We start from the raw sequence: 26,869 nt of genomic DNA on the forward strand, positions 1-26,869 counted from the left end.
AAGTCGCAGGATGCAGTTGCTAACACAAATTGTCGAAAACTAAATATTTTTCCAATTTGAAGTATCAGAAGTCAGGAAATATATCGGAATATCCAGCACTTATCTTTTGTCAATGTATCGTGTGGATTCTCTTAATCTATAATTGATGAAGAATTAATATATCATCGGGTATTAAAATTTCCAATCTTGCTACGATTTAATTTAATTTAAACGCAGTAATTGGGTCCCATTATCAATAATAAGAGCTGACAATTATCTGGTGACAATCAATAAGACTGACATTTATTATTGGGTGGCAGTTATACGGAAAGGATGATTTTTGAGGTGACAATCATAACATTGAAATTCTCTTGACATTCTGAGACAGCTTTTTAGTTAAACATTTAATATGATTAAAAAGCTTAAGATGACAGTTATTGGAATATCTACATTTAGTCGTTACAAAAAATGAACAAAACTGTTCGATATTGGATCTGTGTGGAATAAAAATTGTATTGGTGAATTAAATATTGCCTGTCAAACTGTACGACGTGACGTGACAGTCGATATACGATTGATTTCCAAAAATACAATAAATTACTTGTATCTATTCCACGGTCCACTGGGGAAGCTTTTTGTTCATTTTTGTGGGTGCTATTTGCTTTCAAGTTTTTGAATCTCCTCTTTCAATTACCTTGTTTCGTTTTGTATAAACATTTATCTTGATTTACCTTCTTCCTGAGTTATCGTTTTTATGCTTCTACAATTCTTAATCAGTGTTTAACTAGTATAATTGAGTCTATCAATCTATTTGAATTAATGTCCTGCTTAGTTTCTTTAATGGGCGATTAACAAGTCGATCGTGCATCAATTTATTGAGTAATCGATTCCATGAGTTATTGGAAGAAGTTTCATTAGGTGTTGTACGTCCCGTGTGATTTATGCATGTCGATGCAACGTCCCATTTTAGCCGACTAGCCAGACAGTTCTTGAATGAACAATTTTGTAACAGATGGATGGATCGTGCAGGACCTATTGCCTGGTTTGCTAGGTCCACGGATCTAAATCCCTCGGATTTTTATTTTTGGAGCCACTTGGAAACGTTTATTTATTCAAATCCCATTGCTAGTGTTGAAATATTTCGGACACGAATTCGACAAAAAACCTGCGATATTTGAAAGATTCCAAAAATTTTATAACAGTACATCTGCAGACTTGTATCGCAATTCCTGCGATTACAAGCAACTGCATACTGCTATTTATAAAAATGGCTGTGACTCTGCAACGAGATTAAACACAACAAAAACGTGATATTACAGTAATTTAAGGGGGGTAACCACTGTGACGGATTGAAAACATCGAAACTTTGTTTTTTATCTCTTTTCAATGCTTGGGAACTTTAAGAATGATCACCTAAAATATTGAAGTAAAATTCGCAAAAATGACAAAATTGATGTAGAAAATGTAATATGCGTAACGCTTGAAACTAATTGCTCTTTACTTCGGGTCATTCATTTGAAACTCTTATTATTTTTGCCGTGGTAAAGGTTTCATATGAATGGAAAGTGTTTTGATCGAAATAACTATGTGAATCAAGAGTATTTAATCTAAAGCGATATTGATCCAACTGGTAACTTATTTAGCCGTAATCCAATTTAACGATAGCTATTCAGGATTATTACAAATAATGAAGATCCTCGATATTAAAATTGGACCGCAAGCAGACGTATAATGTTCGGTTGAAGGAAAAAGGAGATATAAATGAAGGAGATGTCGATGATCTTTCTACAGAGGATACGTTTTAGAGTCCTGAAGTGGATGTCCTTTAGAAAGTTTAAAAACTTCAACGTTACTTCATAGGTAATTTGGTGCAAAACTTTAAACACGTTTTTCTCAAAACCACATTTTTCAAACTGGGCGGCTGAATAACTCAGCCAACTTTCATCCGATTTACTTAAAATTTTGTACGATGGTTCCTAATACTATTCTTTTCAGACGTGGTGTTAAAAGAAATATTGATTTTGTCACAGTTTCTTGAGATTTTTTCTTCAAAGTTCCACCATGTAATAATAAATAATTATTTTTAAAAATTCGTACGTGCAACCGAAGCTACTGTCTTATAGTTTAAGGAAATTGCATGATTTCTTGTTTCACAACTCTCACGCTGGTTCCCATTATGGCTATAATAATTAATATTTTTATACAAAATTTTTACAAGAAGTAGTACAAGAAATGTGCTTTCGAAAGTATTATCAGAAAAAGTTTTATAGTTACACCCAAAAAATTTTTGAAAATTGTCTTTATTTTCAGTTGTCACAGTGATTTTCCCCCTTAATAACGTGTAAGGCCTCCAAAGCATAAATCTTTCACAGAAGACACAGAAGTTTCTAATTTATTCTATCCTTTACTCTGTGAAGCTATGGCTTGGCCCAGTTTCGTAGAGCACCCTGTATGTGTTCCTTTTTCTGAAATGCAGTATGATCAACGTGAGAAACGCGAGTGGGCACTGCTTTAGTTATCGGAACAATGACCAAGGGGGCGTGTCGTATCTTGTTCGAAAGCTTATGACTCAAGGATCACAATGAAGGAGGTTTGGGTTGCCGGAACCCTTCTGTTCGCGAAATATAGGGGGTACAAGTAGGGCGTATCTGGATAGGATTTCCATTGAAAATACGACGTTTCGCAAACAAATCTATAAATTTTATCGAATTCTTCCGGTTAACAGACTCGCTGTCACAAACAACTTAGTTTTATTTGCGACGACACGATACTTTTATTTGTTTCTATTTTAAAACACACTGATCATGAACAAAAGTATGTCCTGGATATTTGTAGAAGATAATTATAATTACATTCTGATGGCTCGTACTACGAACGTGCATTACTTTTCACCCAATACGAATAGCAAGATTTCGATAAAATGTATAGACTTGTTCGTGAAAGATTATATTTTCAATGGAAATCCTCCCCAGTCACGCCCTTCTTGCACCCCCTATATCTCGTGAACGAGGGAGCTCCAGCAATCCAGAGCACCGCCATTGTGATCCTTGAAGCATAAGCTTTCGAACAAGATACGACACAACCCCCTGGTCATTGTCCCGCTAACTAAAATCATGCTCGCGAGTGTGCCGCTACGCAAACCTCCATGTCCCTCTAAGTTCGAATAGTAAGGATTCTAGAGCGTCGATAGATCATTTTGTAATTGGTTTACAGGTTATTTAACAAGCAAAGAAATAAACGGATATAATTAAAAATACACCTAAACGAATGTTGCGATACTTTCAGAATTACTAACGACAACAAGTCTCGAGAAGTGCACTCTTGAAGAAGATCCCTATAAAAAATTCTAGAATGATAAAAGACAAATTTTAAGTAGTTTACGAGTTATCTAAAAATCGAAGTTTTGTTCTCGTGAACAATTTTAAATAATTTATTTACCCTTTGATTACTAACGACAATGACAAGTCTCGAGAAGTGCACTCATGAAGAACATCCCTTTAAAAAATTCTAAAATGATGATGATAAAAGTTAAATTTTAAATTGAGTAATTATCTAAAATCGAAGTTTTGTTCTCGTGAACAATTTTAAATAATTTGTTTACCGTTTGATCGGCCTTCGCGTGACTCGAAGAACAGTAAAGGGTTTGTAAAACTGGTGATCATAGTTTTTATTCCGTTCGTGGATCGTGTACATCGAACTTCACCGTTCGTCGTCACAGTCGGTTTATTCTGCGCGCGGTGTTTCCAATGCAAATAGTGGGCGGGCCAGCGACGTCGAAAGAAAGTTGCTGTTCGGTTGTAAACCACCCTCGATGCGATGTATTCACCCCGAAAGATACTTGCCTGAATCCCTTAATGTTCCGAGCTAGTCGCGCCGCTCTTACGCGGCATTCTTTGCGGGAACAGCGGAACGGAAAAACCTAAATCGGAAACGAGAAGCGCCAGCGAGTACCGCTTCTTCGTCGCCACTTTTTTCGCCCGAGCTTCGCGCCAGGAACATCGAGTTGCTCTTTATAGGAATGCATGCATTATGTTTTTTCGCCCTGTTTTCGTTACAGCCCGATCGGGGAAAAGCAATCTTTTCGATTCGATCCGCTATTCAATAGCCAGTCACGTTCTGCCGTGAATTTCGTTCTGCGTACGCATGAATGAGGCCTTAATTGGTGGACCTAAACGGTACAGCGATTCGCCGTTTAACCTTTAGGCGAATCACCGGGTGGCCCGACTAACCTTTTACATATTTCGTTCGAAACACTTTGACGCGATAGCTGAAATATCGCAAAGCTGCTTTGGATCGCTCTTTGGGTAATTCTAGGTTCATTCGTGTTGTCAAAATCTATGAGAAAAAGTATTAAATTAAATTAAAATTGTTGTAAAATTATTTGGATAATGTAAAATTTATAAATATTTTAACGGTCACGTGAAGACATTTCTAGAATGATATATAAAACGTGGTGGAAATGGCCCTTGGTAATGGTCACCTGAAAAGAAGAATCCCCGTGATAACTCCTAAAGAATAATACCTAAAACGATAGTAGAAATTGTCCTGGATAATGGCCACCTTCCAGAGAGAAATGCATCCTCGAAACACGTTTAGGACGATGCTCGTAATTGTGGTGGAAACGATACTAGGAACCAACTATCTGATAAGTAGAAGCAAAGTATACCTTGGTCGCATTTAGAATGATACCTTGGATACCCAAAAAGGTGTTAGAAACGATGAGGAAACACGATTGTCTGGAAAAAGAATTCTAGGAAACAGAAATATCCCTGAGACACCTTCGGAATAATAGAGAAGTTGGTAAATATGATTCTGGGAAAAGTATCCTTGCAACATCCTTAAGATGAGATATAAGAGGGCGATAAAAATGATCCTGGGTGACGGTTACTTGACACAGAGGACAAATGTGTCCAAGGTATTTGTATAAAAGTACCCTAAAGGGTGGCTGGGATGATATTATGTTTATTCCCCATTTTCATGGAACCCGAACAGGGAAAGGAATCTTTCTATTTGGATCGTCATTCAACAGCTAGTCACGTTCCTCGCTTGTGAATTTCGCGCTGCATACACGTGAATGAATGGTTAATTGATATGCGTTATACGACGCACGAAAATTTATCGCGTCAACATGAAATGGTATTTATCGATTTTCCATAATAGAATTTTACGATTTGGAAAGGATTGTGTCAGATTTTCTTGCTTTCCCAGTCAGTTATTTTTACAGTAATGGACTAGGTTTTCATAATCATTTACAGTGGTATAAAAGTAGATACTTGTTACTGCATTCATCAGGAAAGCTTAATGGACGAATTATTAAATATAACAACAACAGATATTCCATTATCAATTTCAGGAAATAGATACGGAGCATAGAATTTGAGAGAAACGGATATTAATGCAATAATTGAATAATTTATCTGAAATGGAGACCAAATTGATTGACCTGTTTTTAGAATGCAATAATTTATGATATGTTACTCGTATGCGTTCGACTCACCCTTGTGGTTCAATTTTACATTTTTATACTTTCGTTTGAGACTGAAAAATTAATCAGTATTATCAATGACAGCGACGTAATAATCTCTTAAAAACAATGAGGGGTGAAGATGGTAGCTAACTTGAGTGTCTGGTTTAAGAGCTCGGGAAAGGTTTTATACACTTTTTTGGCACCACCACATTAAGGGTTGCGAACCTATACGGCTCTGTAATGAGAGGCGAGGAATACATTTAACGGCGTGCATCCACAAGGGTATCTCTTTACATACCACTTGAGTGTGCCCAGAGGAGTTCACTATACCTCTTTCACTGATAATCAGTTACCGTGCGAAAATTTTAACCGACCAAAGTTTTCTTAACTGATTAAAGTGCCAATAAAATGCAATTACTCGATCGTTTATATTTAGAACAGAAATTTGTTTACCAGCCACACGCTTTTGTATAATTTTTGAATGCCTTACTTTCCTCGAAAACGATGTTTATTCGATAGTTTAATTAATCATTGATGCCAGACACGCCGTATTATTAAATTTATGTTCTTCGACGTTCAATTACTTTGCATATTTCAGAATTCAGTCAATACCGATGTTATATTACCTGCGATATCTCGAGAATCGCTGAAATGTAATCGTTTTAACAAAGTTTTAAAATTCAAACTTCTGTTCGATTCCGTGCCTCGTATTCCCGTAGTCGGTGCAAAAATGAAAGGGTGGAATGTTGATTGTACGTTAATGCGAGTAATTTAATTCCTATGTTTAATTCATGGCGGTGATTTAGTTCCCATGTTTAATCAGGCCACGTGATTTCATTTCTGTAATTAAAATAACGATACGGGCAAACTTACGATGCTAATCGCGGCTTGATGCATACGACGCACCGCGAAACTTTATTCGACCATTTATTTAGCGAACACATTGACGATAAAATTGAAAATCAAATTCCCAAATTCATTTTAAACTGCGAGACCTCAGCGATCTGCTCATCTGTCGTCCAAGGGTTAAACTCGTTACATAAAATTGTTCTATTTAGAGGGTGGAAGGGTTACTTTAGAAAAAGGCTGGAGACAAATATTTTAAAGCGTCCACCAATTTATTCTAAACTATGAGCTTTCAGTGATCCCTCTGCTTATTTGTCATCCCTTGTTGATAAAAATCATCGCTCGTTGCATACAAATTTTCTATTTAGGGGCAATGGATGGAGAGGTTACTTTTGAAAAAGGATGGAAACAAAAAGTTTTAAAGTTTCCATGAATTCATTTCAAATTCTGAAATTTCAGTAAACCGTCTGCTTATCTGTCATCCCTTGTTGATAAAAATTATCACTCGATATATAAAAATTTTCTATCTGGGGATGGAAGTGTTACTTTCGAAAAAGGCTGGAGACAAATATTTTAAAGTTTCCATCAATTTATTCTAAATTTTGAGATTTCAATGATCCTTCTGCTTATCTGTCATTCCTTGTTGATAAAAATCATCACACGTTACATAAAAATTTTCTATTTGATGGTGGAAGTGTTGCTTTTAAGAAAGTCTGGAGACAAATATTTTAAAGTTTTGTTACCGAAAGCAACTTTAGTCCACCACGTTCTCCGTAATAAAGTAAATACAGAGGAAAGAACTCCGTCCGTGGGGCAGTAGTTTTATGAGTGGCGTTCTTAATCATCCAAGTGTCACTGGTTCGTGAACTCCACGAAGCAACAGCGACTGTCGTTGCGGAATCATCGATCAAAGGGGTACACAAGAGACACGTTACGCGGGAGAGAAACTGCAAACGCTTGCCCTGGACGTTCAACCTGTTTCGAATGGTATCCCGCGCGTTTCGAGGTCATATTCTCCGTGATATATTGTATTCGCGTGCGCCTCCATACGCGGCGCGCGTCAGTCTCCGGCAATCGCTGGATCGGATCTAGTTTATAGATTACCGATGCACCATATGCGCAGCGAATAACGCGGAGCACCGACGAAGATAAAGGTTTCTGCGGATGGATGCACGATAGATCAAACAGAGTCGGCGAAAGAATCAGCTGGCGAACTGTTTTCAAAGACGTTTCTTCGAAGATTTCAACCGCTTCACGGAAAGAGAAACACACTGGGAATTCCGTCGAATCGATTTGACGGTTAGGCCTCACCTTTCATTCTTGGCAACCGGCTTGCGCCAGTCCCTTTGAAGAGTCTTTCCGATGTCTGAGAAAATATCAGGCCATTTCGTGTGTCTTTGTGCACTTGGGCGCAATTCATGCATAAACATACCCCTAATTTAAATAACAAGACGTCTGGCACTTCTTTATGTTCGGTCCTTCACTGCTCGTCGAAGCGAATTTCACCGCGACGGTTGATATCCTTTTTATAACAGCTTATGTACTTTACTTATATATTTATATTTATGCTTTCCGAAGAGATCATTGACTTCTCAGAAAATATCAACGTTTCTGTTATGATACGTAAGCTTTCTGTGAAATCGTTAGTTTGGACCTCGAAGTAGGGTGCTGGTGGTAGTTGGCTTGGAAGAAAAAGAGGAATAGATGGAATCCAAATACGCTCGTTCTCCCTCTTATCTAACCGCGGCTAACGTACCACGACCCTTGTATTTAAGTCGCTTTAATTGAGATTTCGTTGCCGAAATCGTCCGACAAATTGCAGAGGTGCACGAATTTCGAGGCTTGCCCCATCCAGAGCGAAGGAAAGTCCGAACACGTCGGTCGATTCCACGTTGCAAGCAGCTGGCTAACCCTGTAAAAGGGAGAATGGAAGAATCTTATTGGATCGATTCGGTGTTCGAGCATCGGCTTTCAGTTTCTTTCTTCTCTAGCAGCGTGGTTTCGTTTCACTCCTCGTTCCTACTGCCTTCTAGACAATCTCTGCTTTTTTCCTACCTCCGCCCAACTCTCCCCGGCCGAGCTCACTCGATACCACCTATCCGTGGTTCTTTCAACGGGCGTAAGCGCCCTTAAATACCTGCTGAATCTCGACGAGACCAGGAAATCATGGACGAGAGGAATCGTTGGAAAAGGAAAAGGTAGAAGGTAATTGCACGAGATGCCACAGTTCCTTCTGCCGTGCACGCGTATGGGTATTCTTGGTATTGTTCTACCACCCTGCATTGGGTCATCCCGTTACTGGTCCGATTCCCTTCGAACTGCAAAATAAAAATTCTCTCACTAGCTAACTCAAACAATCCTCGATAACCTTTAATTTTTGTATGGTTTTCTACAAAACTTACCATTGAGTTACGCGAGAAGAAATCGGACATTTAATAAATTCCCAAGTCAAGATTTGTTTACGTTTGAAACAATCTGGTCCTCTACGTTTCTTAAAATATTTCACAAATTAACGTGAATCGAGGATATTTTAGAATTTTGTGGCAAACCAAAATTAAAAGGACTAATTGTGGTCGTTGGCGAAGTTTCGGAGGTTTTAATTGGAGCAGAGCTATTCGCGAGTCCAGGCTTCCATTCTTCAACTATTGCAATTGGAGTTTGATCAGCTGCAGTTCGTAAAACGTCTTCATCGAGTTCTACGGGTATTCCGACTCAATACTCGTCCAATCGTAGCTGTCTAACCACGTAATCGAATTGAGTACTCACGATACATATAACATAATTTCCAATAATATCCATTCGGAACAAGTAACAGTACGGATAAAATAAAATCCTGAAACATTGTGCTTTTGAATTGAATTTTGATTTCAATATAAATTTTTCAGAAAAGGTTTCGGTTTAATCATTTGGGCGATATCGGTCGGGTCAGAGTCACCGCAACCTACATGTGGGCCAGTGGACAACGAACGCATTAAAGTTGGCGTCATCGTACTTGAATTCGCGCCACGATAAATTGTCCGTACACCCTGTAAAACTGTCATTAAACTCGACAGAGGAAATAAGCAACGAGTTTGCGCGCCGAATACAATCGGACACGTAGGAAGAGAAAATGGTTGCGCTCGTAAGGGAATGTAAATCTACGTTTCATGCAGGGAGAGATGTTAATAATTGAAACGGTCCCGTTGTCGCGACGGTCGCAGATTCAACAATTGCCGGGCAATAACGTGTCAAATAACGTTGAAACAATATTCACGGGAATATCGTTTCGTCGGTGTGTTTTGTAGCAGCGGTTAGGCAAGGAAAATCCGCCGAAAACGCTTCAAAGGTACCGAAAAGGCTTGACGTTCGCGCGTGGAATAACGGTCAAAAGTATCCCGTTTTCGGAGCAGCCAGCCACGTGCATAAATTCGTGGGACAAACTGCCATTGCAGGGGTTTCGCATGGCTACGCCCTTAGGTGCAATTCATAGCACCGACTGCAGTACATTTTGAGGTGTAAGCCCGCGCTGTACTACCTAGAATGTACACTACAGGTCAAAAGTATAACACCATCGCGCGAATTAAGAAACACAGGATCCTTCCAAGGGAGAATTCTTTCTATGAATTTTTTTTTTAGTCGTGGTTCTATCTATTTTGATAATACTCGATGAAGCACTTTCGCCGTTCCGGTTATAAGATTCGTAATTTATTTAAATAAACTCTGAGCTTCATATAGTATAATATTCGTTATACTGGACTCTATCGTTGCTGCAAAAATATAAATCCTGTTTTAATGATCGTTAAACATGTTCTTCAACCGTTTCTAATTTGTGAATAAAAAATTTAAATTCTGTTTGGCCTCAAAGCGAAAATAAACAAACTAGTATTCCAGGAAGGTAGCTTCCTTCTTACTATGTAAGAAGATCAAAATGTAATAACGGAGATCCTGCGCTCATGGATGATTTCTTTATTCAAACGACGTTTCCTTTGGGGCCATGTTTAGAAACATAGCATTTACACACTTAAGGGAGGAAAATTATACCCTTGCATGAAAGAGCAGAATAAAAAACGTATAATGATAATGATAGAAGTAAATCAAAGGAGAAGAAAGGAAACTATGTATTGCCTTTTGTTATTTCACTGACAAAACCTAAAGTTACAGTACAATAGTGTAACGAAATGAATTGCCAATAAGAACACAACTAAATTTATTCAAATATTATGTAATATTCTATAAAATATTCTTAAACTTCAAACACTTCTACTGTTAAAAATTGAAATTGTATAACTTTAAACTTTAAAGGAATTTGTAATAAGATCAGTATGCCCATATCTCTACCTCATAACGAAGGAAGCGTTTGAATAAAAATGAAGTAGAATGTAGAAAATAATGAGTTAAGTAACTCCCAAGTTCATTAGCAATTTTAAATTACGGTATTAAATATGCAGCAATTATCTGATCCTTAAAGGATTCGTTATTAAATTCCGTCGTAATTGGATCACAATTATGATGTATTAGAGTTGTTCGCTCATTTCGCGATCAATTTGTTTATGTAACGATATCCATATTGGTTCTTTTAAAGGTCATGGAATTTTCAGTTGTAGCAGGATTTATTAAAATTGCGGAAAAGCTTCTTTAGTTTGCTTGCATCCTAATCTTCATATTCGTAGGATGTTCTTTTATGCAAGTGTATAATTTTCCTCCTTTTAGCGTGTAAATATTGTGTCTGAAAACGAACATGAAGGGACTGGACCGAAACGTCGTTTAAATACAAAATTCATAAACACGAAATTTTCATTATTACATTTTGATGTTCTCACACATCAAAGGGAAAGAAAGTGTTGTCTTCTTGAAATATGTAATAGTTTAGTTACGCTTTACGATCCACCATAATCAGGAATTTTCATTTACGAATAAAATGTAAATGTAAATTATTTGTTATTCGCGAATAAAATTGATCGACTCCGATTTTAATTAATAATAGTAGACCGAATTCAGTGTTCCTAATTGCAATGGATGGACGACTAAGAGCTGCGCTTCCAACAGTTGGAGAACATGGAATCTGATAATTACAATGAAGAAGGATGACTATAAGCAGATGCTTGAGTAGTATGTCATGTCATTAAGCCACTGATTAATAGTTAAGAATTTCGATACGTAGCAAGATAATGACAATACGTACTCGACTTATGGTCACGTGCCAAGTTTAAGTAACGGTAGGGTCTGTGAGAAATTGATACACTAATGACATTTTACATGATACAAAGTTAGAAAATAAGTAAACTGACATTACTATATAGATTCACTTACAGACTTTACAGTTACCCAAATTTGAAATTCTTATTCAACCCTTACTTGGTACCATGGGTCTTATTACTCAAATTTTACTTTATTTAAATTTCCTACAGATAAACTTGGATTTTAAAGAAAATATACTTTTCGTTTCATTTCCAATATTACAAGAATAATATTATAGTTGTAGTGTGTGGGTGAGAATTGACACTAAAGTACCATTTAAGGGTAAAATATGGCATGATTAGCACCAGTCACAGAAAGATACTCACAGAGAGAAACTCACTGGCAGGATGCCCAGAATATACCACCCCATTAAAAGTAAGGCTTTTTAAATAAAAAAGCAATTTAAACAAAATTCCTATCAGTTTACGAAAACACGTTACTTTTTGGAGGAATAAAATTTCTTCTGTTACTTTGCGTTTACTTTCCTGAAAAGGATCCTGTCCCTGTTTGTTCGCGCAGCGACTCCAAACTTTTGGGGGTTGGTATAGGTGTACAGAGAGTCACAGGATGCGTAGCCGTCGGTGTGTTTGCGTATACACTCTTGCACTTTGTCGTGTTACATCGTACATTGCATCGTTCGCCGACAATCGCCATCCCCGGACGAGGAATGCGCGGCACTGGTGTCGTCCTTGTCGCTATCTGGTAATCCCCGTCGCTCGTTTTCAACGACCTCCGCCCCTTTGAGCTTCTCATCGTCGCTCCCAGAGTTCTGGCTGCCTTCGACGAATACAGAAAGCGACCTCCAGCACACGCCGCCGCGGCACGCGTTTTCTCGGTTTTCTCTAATTGAACGAAGCGCCGAGGATTTAACCTCTTGCGACGTACCGTTGTTTGCCTCCGAGCCTACACAGCCTGTGTGCACGAATTTGCACCCCCAACGAAGTTCCTCGTAATCTTCGTCCCTACCAATTCCATTGCTGCGCTCAAGTTAATGGAACCATATAATTGGGACGGTTAAAACTAATTTTGTTGTAGGGCAAGGGCATGGTCGAATAATTATTTAATTAATCGACGTTCTGTGACCTTAATACGATAAAAGGCACGGTAATTTACTTCTGACGTTCGATTGATCGAACGGAGAAACATTTTGTTCACTGTGAAGTACTTCAATTTATATTTTTTATTTAACGAGTACCAGATAAACGGTTGTATATTCGTTATTCGATATTTTCATATAGAATTTTGATTAACTTTATTGCCATACAATGACGAGTTTGACTCGTTACAAGTTTTTGATGACATCCTCCACAATCATGAGACTATTTACTCGTCATCAAGTCTCATCGATTAAAATCAACATATTTTTACATTCACGAAGTATTCGTAAAACAACTCTATTCTTTCTCGTGGCCATTTCTTGTATGAACAAATTTAAACAAAATTAAATAGTACACGTTTGAAAAATTATTTGAAATTAAATCGTACGTCAAGGGATTAAGAGTTGAACATTGTAAGAATTATCTTAAAAGCGTTCTGAGTATTCCAAAATTTTGTCCGTGAAATACTTAATTCTATATTTTTTATTTAACGAGTACCAGATAAGTGGTTGTATATTTATTATTCGATATTTTCCTATAGAATTTTGATTAAGGGTTGAAACATTGTAAGAATCATCTTTAAAGCGTTTTCTGTATTCCAAAATTTGTCCCGATTGTTGAAAGAAAGAAAATAAATGATCAAGGCGCTACATGGTATCCTGGTTTCCATAATCGACGGTCGATTGCGATCATTTTCACGTTTCACCCCCGTGCTGTATTGAATTCAGGAAATGGCTGCTCAAGGCGCGAAATTTATCGACTCGTCGCGATCTCCCCTACGAAAGGAGATAAGCATCGACGCTGCTAAACCATTAGTCAATCGAATCGTGTTTTTCTCTCCTCTCAGACGCGACCGGTGGGGTGAAAATTGCATAATTTTTCAAACGGGGAAATCCGCGTAGCCGCGCTCGAAACATATCTGCGTGCGTACGTTTGTCTCGACTGACGGGAATTTGACAAATTGTTAAATACGGGAAATATACGCTCGCAGACGACGGATATGAATTTTTCCGGGTTTTTATTGTGGGGGCCAAGTATTGCATCCGAACGGAATGTCAGGTATTACTACAATTTAAATTGTATCACGTACCTTTAGTCTTTTTTTTTTAACACAGCATATTTCTCTTCTGCATATTTCTAAATTTAATTATTACCGCAGATGATCTAAATCCAATGCCAAAAAACTTAAATGAGCTACTTGATACGAGCCACTGTACTTCGTAACTATTATTTTTCAAACAAACAATTATATTTACATAATACACTTCTTCTTCTGGCATATCGATATTAAATTTCTGTTTTAAGTCATAGAAGTCTGATAAAAGTCATGATAAAAGGTTCATAAAAATGCGACGTAGATTTCAAGTACTTAAAGTGGAACTTGACACGAATCGCATTTACAAAGTTAGGGGTGACGTTTCTCGTCATCGAGCCGCGAACATTCTTTTCAAAGGTTTCGTAGCAATGGCTTCTTTCGATTGTCAATGATCAAAAGTCCCCACAGATCTAATTTCACGACGGTAACCCTGATTCCTCGTCGCAGAGAGGTTCCCGGCGAAACTTCTTCGAGTTCGTCATTACTTTGAGTTGCACTTTTGGGTATTCGTATACACCACTGCATTTACTCTTAATTTACACGACATCGAAACATATTATAGTTAACCTCACTAAAAGGTCTTTCGAAATTGTACAAAGGTATCTCGCGTAAACATCGTTTAAAAATTTCAAAATTGAATTCTACATTCGCGAACAAGTGTTTCCGACGAAACTATTATTCAGCGTGCCATCAATTTAACACAGAATCGATTCCTCTACCTCGCGGAATATATTTTATTTAAAGTAATAAATTAACGAATAATCTGATTCATTAAATCGTATTTAAAAGTACGAAACAGGCATTGGTCTTTGATATACTATAAAATAGAATCGATAAATCAATGGAATTGAAAAGTTAAGCGTGTCTATTAATTCGAATATTGGCGAAAATGTTTCGATTCCTTTTTACGAAAAAAAATGGCTAGAAAACTGTTTCCTTTATTTTCGTTTTTATTTTCAGATTTTATTCGTTCAATTTCTAGTTTTTATTTCTTTTTTTATATAAATTTTTTTTTGACAAATTCCACTAAAATTTTTAAATCCATCCCCGAATCGCGCGGTGAAAAACTCTGCCAGCTGCTCGATAACTCTACCCTTAGCTTTCGTGCTTCGACGTAATTCGCGTTCTCGCTCCCGCGTTTCCACGAATTTATAAAGAATGTTCGTCGAAATAACAATAATAACGCGACAGAGGAACGTGTTACGTTTAAAAACGCGTTATTCATTCCGCTAGACGCGACAGGAATGTCCGGACATTTGTTCTTATATCCGTCATGCTCGTGGCATCATACATTACTCGACGTTACAACATATAACATTGGTTTGCACATAGAAACCGGATTTTAAGCGCTGTTGATTCGCGCCTCGAATCGGATTTTAAGCGTTCGTCGAAAGATTTGTTGTTGAATTCACGAATTATGATTATTTAACTCGCTGCGAGCTTCAATAGACGACTTATAATATAGAACAATTATTCGAGCAATTAACCTATTTAACAGAAAAGAAACAAACGAATGATAATAACTGTTTACTCTCGTACAACTGCGTCATCCATTATCTCATTACTGAGCTTCATATTTTCTGAAGGATATTCCTAGTTTTCGTTGCAATTTCGAATTTGCGATAGTTACATATATATCTTTTCATCGATTAATTTCAATAACCAGTAATCCCGTGCATTATTTATTAACGGTTGTTCGAACGAAAAACGCCGAACTCTGCCACCAAGGCGAAACTTTTAGAACCACTTTCTGCGCCAGCGAACGAAAATTTCCTCTTCGAGCTCGCTAAAAATTTTTGACATAATTTTTGCAGTATTTCTCCCTGACTGAGTGCATCTATAATCTGACGCTAGGCATTATCCATTCGATAAATCAATAGATTTATAGATTTCATGGCATTAAGAGAATGGCTAGCTTGTTTCATCCTCTGAGAGATGCTTATAGTAACATTCCTGAGTGCTCCTATTAACAGTGACGCAAGCACTCGCTAGAAACCCAACTCGGTAATGACTCATGTCTCAAGGTAAGATTATTATCGTGAAATCCCTACTTCACCCCAGTTTCAAAGTTAAACACTAATCCATTCAAGCAGATCGCTTTTCCTAATACCGAACGTCTCTATACCCCGAGTCATGAGTATGCTAGATAGCCTCGCTCAGGAATCCACTTATAGATCTCATTTTCGTAAGATCTTCGTCGTGTCTTCGTTCACGTCGTAAGAATCCTAATATGCTTCACGGTTTACACCTCTACAGAGTACACTAACGATTCTGGAACGAAAAGTTAGCAAATAATTATTAAACTTTCATCGAAAAATTTCTGATATTTAAAGTGTGATAATTTCGTAACAAAACATCATACAACAATCATTCTGAAGTCGTTTTAAAGCTTGGAGCCTTTATTTTCAAAATCCTCTAGCAGTTTCCTCCAGAGTCATTTCTGCGTTACGTGGGAGAGCTCCAAGCTTTAAAACGACTTCAGAATGATTGTTGCATAATGTTTTATTACGAAATTATCACACTTTAAATATCAGCAATTTTTCGATGGCAATTTAGTGTTCCCTAAGTTTTGCACGCCAGTGTAGTACCATTTTATTTTATTCGACGATCCCGAAACCCAAACTGTAAGATGTAATTCATGATCGTGCTCTCATATCCAACTAACCATAAGGTCTGACGTCGGAAAAACGCCGGAAACGGCGCACGCGGATGAGTATCGGGAAAGTCGTTAGTATTTTTCCTCGTTGGAAAGTTTTAAGTAAATCTTAGCCGATCCCACTTGCGATTCAGCTCATGGACCGCTCAACCGAATAACTTACTTTCGACGCCATCACCAGTTCTTAGAACGATAATGATCCATTAAGAAACTCGGGACTCAAGCGTTCCAGTGAATACTCCCGGGTTAGCTAGAGCGGCGTTTTCTCACAAGGCAAAAAAAAAAAAAGAAAAAAGAAAAAGAAAAACGTTAATCGGGAGAACACGGCGCCGGAAATGGTGAAGTCTTTCGACTTTTCATCGAACTGGAAGGAGTCGTCTTTGTGCTTAACGGAGGGTGCCAGCATGCGGTAGCGAAGGGTGGGAAAGGGATGAAGTAGGGCGAGCTAGACGAAGGGTTCGCTTCCCGATTCCAGATGAACGGATTTCGTTAAAAGCAGATTTACATTTCCTCGGCTCCTCGGAATCTCTCTCGCTCCTCCTTCTTTTTTTCTATTTCTTACTCGCTCGCGCGAACGTTCTCCGACTATATACGTGCCGTACAGATCTCGCGCGACTGAATTCTTCTCCCTCTCCCTCCCTCCCTCCCCATGACGTCTGAAACTCCGCGATGAATTCACGCTTGATTTCTCGTAGGTGGATTCCTACACAAAACATCAGCCGCAGCAGTCCTCGCAGCAGAAGTGGAATCACAACGACGCTGCCGCGTCTCATGCCGATCACCAAGAGAATCTTCAGTGGATCGAGATCAGGGTGAACCTTGAACCGTTCCATTACTCGAACGGCCAGTTGAATCTGCGCTGCAGCGCCCAGATTCCCGGCATATATTCGGCGATAAGCGAAGTGCAGCTTGGGGCTGGTCTGCGTGAACCCGTGCCAGAGAGAGGTAACAGGAATTTTATACTGACTTTTGACTAAGGCTAGGACTTCGATACGAATGCTCCAGATTGTAGCGTAATACGACGCCGCGGGATTCTCGACGATATAGTGGAAAAATGGCGAAAGCCTAAAATAAATACTTCACCCCCACGAATTAAAGGCTACAAGTCTATATTGATGAGCAATAGCGAACTTGGGAATGCGTTTTGGAATCAAAATCCCAATTCTCGAACGACTTTTTTTTAAATTTTATCGAAGGAGTATTGGACTATTTATTTTAAAAATAATCTGCACAATGGATAACGTTACCCTCCACTTTGTTAAACGTATAAACATGCTTGTAGAATAAATACTCCGCCCTCACGAATTAAAGACTACAATCGTCTGAGCAATGGCGAACTTGGAAATGCGTTTTGGTATCGAAATCTCAGCTTTCGAACAAATTTTTTTCTAATTTTAATCGACGGAATATTGACCTATTTATTTTGATACGATTTATTTTGAAAATAATTTGCACAATGGATAACGTTTCCCTCCACTTTGTTAGCCGTATAAACATGCTTGTAGAATAAATACTCCACCCCCACGAATTAAAGGCTACAATCATCTGAGCAATGACGAACTTGAGAATGCGTTTTGGAATCAGAATCCCAGCTTTCGAACGAATTTCTTTTTAATTTTAGCGACAGAATATTGACCTATAGAGTCTTGAGTTTAGTACTAAAAGGGCAGAAAGTGATTGCTTAGAATCGCGGTATCTCTGCAAAATAAAATCGTAACTTCGTTGAGAATAGACAGGCTTGAAGTCCTATATTACTAATCATCACAATTTATTTTGAAATTAATTTGCAGAATGGATAACGTTTCCCTCCATTTTGTTAACCGTATAAACATGTTTAGCGCTACTCTAGCCACCGCATGAAACTTCTGAGAAACTCCGCGGTGCGTATTGCATGCCAAACAGAATGTTATAGCGGTTCGCGCTGTTTACGCTCCCACAGTCGTCTAACTTTTCTAAAAACAAACTATTTTCTACGTTCGTAACATATTTACAAGCACATTTCCTTCACACATACCGAAATGAATCTTCGTTTAGACGCAAATTTAGAAAATTTTGATTATTTTCGAAACAGTTAATAGTCTTCCATGGTGGAGAGTCTACGTGCACTTCGATTAATATTTATTTTAAGAACATATCAACTGAGAGTTCGCAACGAACAAAGTAGGTTTGCGACTCGATGGATTTTTTTGGTAAATTGTCAAATACCGTTGTCTGTTTCATTTCGCCAGGGTGGTTGGTTCACCTGCCTCCCGACGAGCTCGCTTGCGGCCGGTTGGTGTACGCTGTGGGTAATAGTTGCATCCTCAGGCTACCTAGCCCGGGATTAGCCGGTCGGTCGCACAGGCTAATAAATTTCGAGAGTTAGGGTCCACCCACTCGAATTCGGAAAGGAAGCCTCCGGTGCACGCTGCGCTCGCTTCCTGCACGCGACGTCGACGAGATTTAATTGACCGGCCACGGGTAGAGCCCCGGCTCCTATTACCCACCCACACCCCTTCCTTTTCCCTCCTCCATTCTTTCCATCCCCTTGTAATATCGTTCCCTCTTATATATACAGGGTGTACCCAGGTTGAACGATCAATCTGCAATATATATCCTACGAACAACAAAACTATCAACGTTGATGCGAAACGTTCAAAATTTTCCTTTAAAACGTATTTAATTGTCTCACATTTGCAATTTTAATAATGGCAAATACAAGAAACAAAAAATTCGTCCAATTGTGTAGTTTATATATACACACGTATTTGATATTTTCAAAAAATAATCTACCAATGCTGTTGGGAGACATATTGCCAATAATAATGATGGAGTTCCTGCACATTTCATTGTAGCAGCAAAGTACTGGTGCACATGCATTATTCACTTTAATCGACAGAGCACGGAGGAACGATGTTCCTGTAAAATGGTCTCCTTAAACACCGCATATTACACCATTAGTCTATTATTTCTTGGGTATGATAAAGCGATCTACAGGTACACTTTTGAAAATTTGGAGGAACTTGAAATTCTGCTAATATTGTCTTACGTATCCAATTGTAACACACAATACAAAACGATAAAATAACGACAGGATGAATTATAAATAATAAAACAATTTTGGTACAATTTTTAAATGAATCTATTATGAGGCTCACTAGAATGTCCAAGTCTGATCTTTCTTTCTTCCCACAATACATTTAGTATACGAGGGTCGTTCAATAAGTCCTTAGAAAATCCAAGACCTGGCACTCGTAGCATCGAAAATGGTTTGTTTTTAGTAAGCATCATGACTCACTAGGCAGCTGTCAAAATCTCAGTTATATCCACCACATGGTTTCATTTTTATTGTCGATTGGAGATACGCTTGGAAAAGTGTATCGAACTAGAAGGAGATTATGTTGAAAAATAAAAAAAATCTACCTAAAATAATTTGTTTTTTTATCTTTTTCTACGGACTTATTGAACGACCCTCGTATAATTGAAATTTTTTAAAAACGACTCTGAGAACAATATTATTTTCTGACATTATATGTAATTCTTCATTTAGATAATCCCACCTTGATCCACCTTATATTGATGTCTTACGACGACACATAGTGATTTTCCATGATACGACGGCACGGTTAATTTTCGATGCAAACCCGAATTAACTACACGACGTATAATTAATAATACCCAAATAATCCGTATCCTCGTGTTGGGAAATAGCTGAATCCTACGAAGAATTTCGAGATCGTCGAATATTTGCACCGCTCGAGGCATACCAATGCTTGGATTACTTTGATGTAGCAAGTATTAACGGTAAACCAATTTTTTTCACGGATTATCTGCATTATTCGGTGAGCCGTTCGAACACAAATAACCGGACAGCAACTTCCTAATTAAGACTCCGATCGTGTCGTTGTTTTTCAATCGAAACTAATGCTCTGCGTTCATGTATAAATAGGTGTAAAATTCGATGACCCTGTGAAACTATTCGCCTGTGCAGATAATAAAGGCTTTATCTTTCGTAATGGAATTAGGAAATTTAGACGATACGTATAAATATAATTAAAACTTGAAGGACCTTGTGTTTGTTTTTTTAGTAACGACCTGTTGGAAATTTACGAGAACGCTGAACTTGATGGTAACGACTAAAAAATTCCCCTTCAATCTCGAAGCAATTGAAGTTAGCATAACTTCATTTTTCCTTATGATATGCATGTTGAACTTTCAAACTTCAGAAGTAGTCGCACTCTTCGGTCGCTTGGATTATATTACAAGCTTATTAAATTTTATAAACTTGTCATCGAGCCGCTCGAGCGTCCTCGAACTTTTGAATTCACCAACGATCGAGCGCTCGAACCTAATTTATTTTCGCAGCATCGTTTGCAACAATCCCGGAATCGAATTAGATTTACTTTTATTTCGTTCCTTCGCGATTCTCATCCATCGCGGGGCGTTCTTAAATCCAGAGAATGGAATTCTCCCGCGATTGAAATAATCACTTACCTCCTATAGAGGAGAGAAATTATATCATTCGTTTCACAAAAGGTAATGAATTATATCGTATCGTATAGTACTTTCGGTGAAGCGAGCTACGAATACGAACCGTAAAATTTCATCTAGTTTTTATCGACGAGCCACGTGGCGCGATTAAATTGAATTCTGCCGCATTGAAAGTAGAATATGATGGATGGCGTCTAACCGACAGCTCTCTCGTCGCTTTAAAACGCGAAGAATTCACTATCTCCTTGCGGGAAAATAATTTCCCGTTACTCGCGAATTAATGTCGTGAAATTCACGTTGCACGATATTTTGACGCTTTAGGTACTCGAGTTAAGCGTCCAGTTCGTACTTGGAATTCCTACCGGTGCAGTTTATCTTTGTTAGAAATAATCTTCGACGTAATGGAGTTACGAGATCGAGTCTAGTTTGGATTTATTTTTCATTAGCGAGCTGAATTGTGTTCTTGGAAACCTCAAATTGCTGGATATCATTCTAAATGTGCCGCTTTAATCCATTGACTGGTATACAATCGTGTTGTTTCGGGATAGACAATCGGCTATGCAGCGGTAAACCAGAGTTATTTGGGATAGGCAATCAACTATGCAGTGGTAAACCGAGATATCTCACGTGATACGAAGGGAAAGTACGTATGTGGGTCAATAGTAGCAGAATACCACGTTATTGTGACCGGTGTAATACTGAAAATCTGAAACTACTCGTGCACTAACATGCCCCAACATTTTAACGGACTTGTAATGTCTTACAACGTAGCGTGTTCGAGGAAACTTTTCTGGCATGTTTTAAATGCACTCAATGATAGTCAACAATGTCGTTCAAATAATAATCACGTGTACGCTCTAATTAAATTAACATTTTGTATAGGGTGTTCGGCCATACCTGGGAAAAATTTTAATGGGAGATTCTAGAGCCCAAAATAAGACAAAAATCAACAATATCAACTTGTTGATTGAGGCTTCGTTAAAAAGTTACTAAAAAATTAAATTAAAAAATTTGAGTAAGTGGACAAATTTTTCGACAAAATTAAAAAACTTCTAATCGTTCCGGAAAAATTAGTTTTAGTTGCAGGGGTCAATTATAATCATTTTTGGTCAATTCACATATTCTCGAAATACTACGCACTTTTAAGAAAAAAATTCCTTATCGAAAATATAATGTCTGATCATACCATTGACACGTTTCCCTGAAATTTCATGCGTATGTTTAAAACGTCATAACTTCTGAATGGATTCAAGGATTTTAATGTTTCAAAAGGCAAACAACACATATTTCAGTGAAGAATATGTAAAAATCCTAACAATATTGAAAAAGTTATTCCTTAACCCCGTAAAGTGAAGAAAACCCCATAAAAGTGGTCCAATTTTCAACCGTTCATAACTCCTACAATAGTTAATGAATTTCATTAAAATTTAATCTGGCAGTAGAGCTCATGGATACCTACAAACAAGTACTAAACAAAATTTTTTCGTAGGGCGTCAAACAAATTTATTAAAAATAAAAAACCAATTTTTAAGAAAAATCGACAGGGAATAGGTGCCTACATTTTTCGGTGAAAAAAAAAAATTTCGAATCGTTCTGAAAAAATTATTTTCAGTTGCAGAGGTCAATTGCAAGCATTTTCGGTCAACAGACATGCCCCCGAAATCCTACTCAGTTTCGAGAAAAAAATTCCTTACCGAAAATATAATTTCTGGCCAGAAATCTCTGCCCAAATTTTCATGCGAATCTTTAAAACACCATAACTTTTGAACGGATTGGACGATTTTGATGTTTAAAACAGCAAACTACGCGTATTTTGATGGAGAATATGTATAAATCACAAAAATTTTCGAAAAGTTGGTCCTTAACCCCGCAAAATGAGAAAAACCCCATAAAAATGGTCCAATTCTCAAACAGTCATAACTCCTACAATTGTGAATATATTTCAATGAAACTTTTTTCTGAAGTGGAGCTCATGGGTACCTACAAAAAAGTATTAGACAACTTTTCTGTAGGGCATCAAACAAAATTACTAAAAATGAAAAAGTAATTTTTAAGAAAAATCGACAGGGGGTATAGGTGCCTAAATTTTTCGGCGAAAAATAATGTGTTCAAATCGTTCTGGAAAAATTATTTTCTGTTGCAGGGATCAATTACAATCATTTTTGGTTAATAGACTCACCCCCAAAATCCTGAGCACTTTCGAGAAAAAAATTCGAGTGTGTACACAAATTTTTCGACACAATTGAAAATTTTCAAATCGTTCTAAAAACATTATTTTTGATTCCGGAGGTCAATTACAATCAGTTTTGGTGAATACACATACCCCCGAAACCCTACGTACTTTCGAGAAAAAAATTCTTTACCGAAAATATACTATGTGGCCGAAAATGTTTCTATGACTTTTTAAAGAAACCTCAATCAACAAATTAGTATCCTTGATTTTCGTCTTATTTTGGCCTCTAGAATCTCCCATTAAAATTTTTCCCACGGGTAACCGAACATCCTGTATATTCGATAAACGAATCATCGTAAAACAGATTAAAATGAATGGTAAAACTCATGGAATTTATTCTACTCGAAATTTCAACTGATTTTACTGTCATTTATTCGTTTTCATTTTGGTTTTAGAGATAAAATGCGCTCGGAGCATAATATAGGAAAAATAATTTACCGAAAATTGTTTTCCAAAATTTTGTCAGCTGATACGCGTTTGCTTACTCGTCCCGTTTTAATATATTCCCTAAACCGAATTCTCGATCTAAATTCATTCGAGGGAAAGGATTATCGGATAAAAAGCCAAAACTGGGATCGAGAGCGCGCCGTCAGAAATTCGAACGAATCAAGATTAGATTACCGTACGAAGAAACGAAGCCGTTCTCGAAGAATGGGACGATCCGGCATATTAAACGAGAGTGGGTATTTTCTTTGGAGTTTGGCTTCCCTAGCAAAAATCGAGCGTGCACGCAAGAAGTTCCGACGACGAGCAACAGCCGGAATTCTGTGCCGTGTTCCACGTCTTCTTTTCCGATGGAATCGAGGGGGTACGTTAGGATTCGGTCTCGTTGAAAAACTTGCCTCGTAGAAGATGTCGACTGTAGGGTTCTCGACGCATTCCGAAACTTCGGTTCACCGTCTGGCCCGCTTCTCTCTTGACCCCTTTAAAACCTCATCCCCTTTTCGTCTTACTTTCTGTTCTTCTCGCGCTCCCCCAAACCCACCCGCTGAGCCTTCGTTCCAATGGCTTCGCGAATCTCTTCTGGAATCCCTGGACGCTGATCTCACGTGTGCAACGACGAACTAAAAGGGGAAGAGAAGCGTTTGAACGTCCTCAAATCTCTTTCTATGAACGTCACGGGTTCGCGCGGTAAATCGTTAATGGATTCCCGATCGATCCGATTCCGTTCCATGATTCAATTATTAAAGTTGATTGAATAAAGCCCCGGTTTGAAATATTTTTTCACAAAACAGTAGAAAACGTACGAAGTTAAATATTTAAATATCGGCTTATGGAGTTAGAGAATTATTCTGGCGAAATCCATAACGCGTATTTTTCAACCCCAATTCGTCAGTTATCTTACTATTCAGCAGAGAAATAATATTGGGTTGAGTCACAAGTAATTGCTGGTTCAGGTAGTAGATCATAAACTGTTTTGGGAATTCCAAATGACCTGTAGTTCGTTGTCGCGTCGTGCTTACCTTATTTTAGAGGGTTAAACAGTTTAGAAATAGTAGTCAGCAAGTTCAGATCAAGTATTAGTACAATTTTTCATGTAAGTGAAATGAAGATGTCAAATCAGTACATTCGTTACATAATGTTATGGGAATTCCAATCTGGTGAAGGTGTAGTAGCAGAACGTACAGTGCGGAATTGGTTTGCCAACTTTCATTCCGGATGACAGCATTTTGAAAGTCCTAGTGGAGCAAAACCGACGTCAAACAACCAGAGAATTAGCAGATAAGTTGAAGACATCCCAATCTACCATTTGTCAACACCTGGAAAAACTAGCGAAAGTTAGCCAACTAGGCGTATGGGTTCCGCACAGTTTGTCGGAGAAAAACAAGGCGGGTAGAATGGCGGTTGCCACTTCGCTCTTGTCTAGGAAGAGAAATGACCCATTTTTGAACAAACTGATTACAGGAGATGAAAAGTGGCTCACTTACGAAAATGTTATCCGAAAAAAAAGTCGGTAAATAAAGATAAACAACCTCTACCAGAAATCAAAGTCTCTTTTCATGGAAAGAAGATTCCCTCTTGCGTATGATGGGATCGAAGAGGAATAATCCATTATAAGTTACTAAAGCGTAATAAGACAGTAACAGCAGCCTTGTACACTGGACAATTGAACAGGGTCCAAGCAAAGTTGCAACAGAAACGACTAGGACTTATCAACTGTAAAGGCGTCATGCTTTTGCATGACAACGCTAGACCATATACAGCAAGAGTTACCCAGGAAAAAATGTTGGAACTAGGATGGACCGTGTTACCTCATCCTCCTTACTCACCGGACCCAGCCTCCACAGATTACTATTTATTTCGACCCCTACAAAATTCTTTAAACGGACAAAAATTCAATAGCGATATGTACAGGAATTTATTCAAACGTTTTTCTCATCAAAACAATTTGAGTTTTTTATATCAGAAATTGATAAGCTGCCAAATGAATAGGAAAAGGTTTAATAATGGAGAATACGTTTTACACTAAGGTGTTGTGTAACTCTTTTAACCCTTTGCACTCTGAGAGTATTTATTAATATGAACGATTAGCAATGCCAAATTTGTGATGTGATTTTTAAAAATAAAAAAATATTCTTCCTTCTACAAACATGTATATGAATACCTATAAATTAAATTTTGTTTATATGTTTTCTAAATTCAGTTTGTGTCATCATAAATGAAAGTTCAATCGAGCTATGGTACGTATTATGTTTGTCGCCATAGTGGCGCCAGTGGAGTGCAAAGGATTAATAAAGAAATAAAGTTAGCGCGAAAAAACGGCATTTACTTATAACTCAAGTCAATAGATTTGTCAAAATTTGAGGGACGTCTCTCCCAAGCAAGACAATTCAGACGATGTTCGTACAGTTGGTATGCATCGAATCACTCTCCTAAATGATGTTACGCTATCAGTCCTTGAGCATACCTATTATTCGGCGCGCTTTGCTCACGTGTTAACTACTCCGTGAAGGAAGCTCACGGGTCGGACAACCGGACAGTCGACCAACACCGTCGAAAACGATGACATCGGCCACGTCGCTTATCGGCTGCATGGTTTCGCGCAGCGGAATCATAGCGACGCAGACGGGCCACGTGCGGCCAGATAGGGAAATATCCCGCTGTATAGCTCACGGAGACGCGTCTCAATGTCCGTGGTAGGTGCACTTAAACGTCGGCTGAGAACGCTATCCCGTGATTGATCGGCGACGCTTAGCGTCGTGATTATCGGAAGTGTCTCCTCGTCGATTATTTTGACCGATGGCCACGGCGATATCTCGGGAATCACTTCCGAGACTCTTCGAAGCGTGAAAGAATTCTCAGGCGCGGTCAGCCTGAAGAAAAATGTATTTAGGAATTTCTCGCCATCGCTGAAGCAATCGAAGCGTTTCTCCGGGGGCCAGTTTCATCTCGTGTCGACGCGATGTTTTCGTGATAGATCATCCCCCTTATAAGTTTCCTTTGGAGCATAGTTTCGTGGACCCGGTGAAATATTTATATTAACCCTTTGCACTATAATTGTTTTTTTAGTTTGATCTCGGCCAACTCTGGTTTAATTTTTGTGGTTTTGATATCACATGTTAGATATGAAGTAATTGTTGCAGTTATTTAAAGTTTAATGTTATATTAACAAAACGATTGTTCAGAAAAAATGTATAATATCAAAATACGAATATTTAGTTTATTGTTATTTATATTTTTTTTACATATGATACTTTTTAAAACAATCTCTTACATGTAAAAATGTTTTCCTGTCGCAAGTTTCACCAAAGTAGACTGTTGTTCGCCTTCCACCTTTTATTTTTCGATTTGAACATACTAGGCAATC

The 26,869-nt window shown here is 38.0% G+C and overlaps 1 protein-coding gene across 1 annotated transcript in view; it reads left to right on the forward strand.

Moving 5' to 3' along the window:
- The window catches only part of LOC143341834 (uncharacterized), a 199,673-nt gene that overhangs the window by 160,261 nt on the left and 12,543 nt on the right, over window positions 1-26,869 (forward strand). Inside the window, exon 5 of the mRNA XM_076765114.1 lies at window positions 17,054-17,303. Coding sequence (XP_076621229.1) covers window positions 17,054-17,303 — 250 coding nt within the window. The remainder of the gene's footprint in view (window positions 1-17,053; window positions 17,304-26,869) is intronic.

The sequence above is a fragment of the Colletes latitarsis genome, chromosome 5, assembly GCF_051014445.1.
Source record: "Colletes latitarsis isolate SP2378_abdomen chromosome 5, iyColLati1, whole genome shotgun sequence".
Taxonomy (NCBI): Eukaryota; Metazoa; Arthropoda; class Insecta; order Hymenoptera; family Colletidae; genus Colletes; species Colletes latitarsis.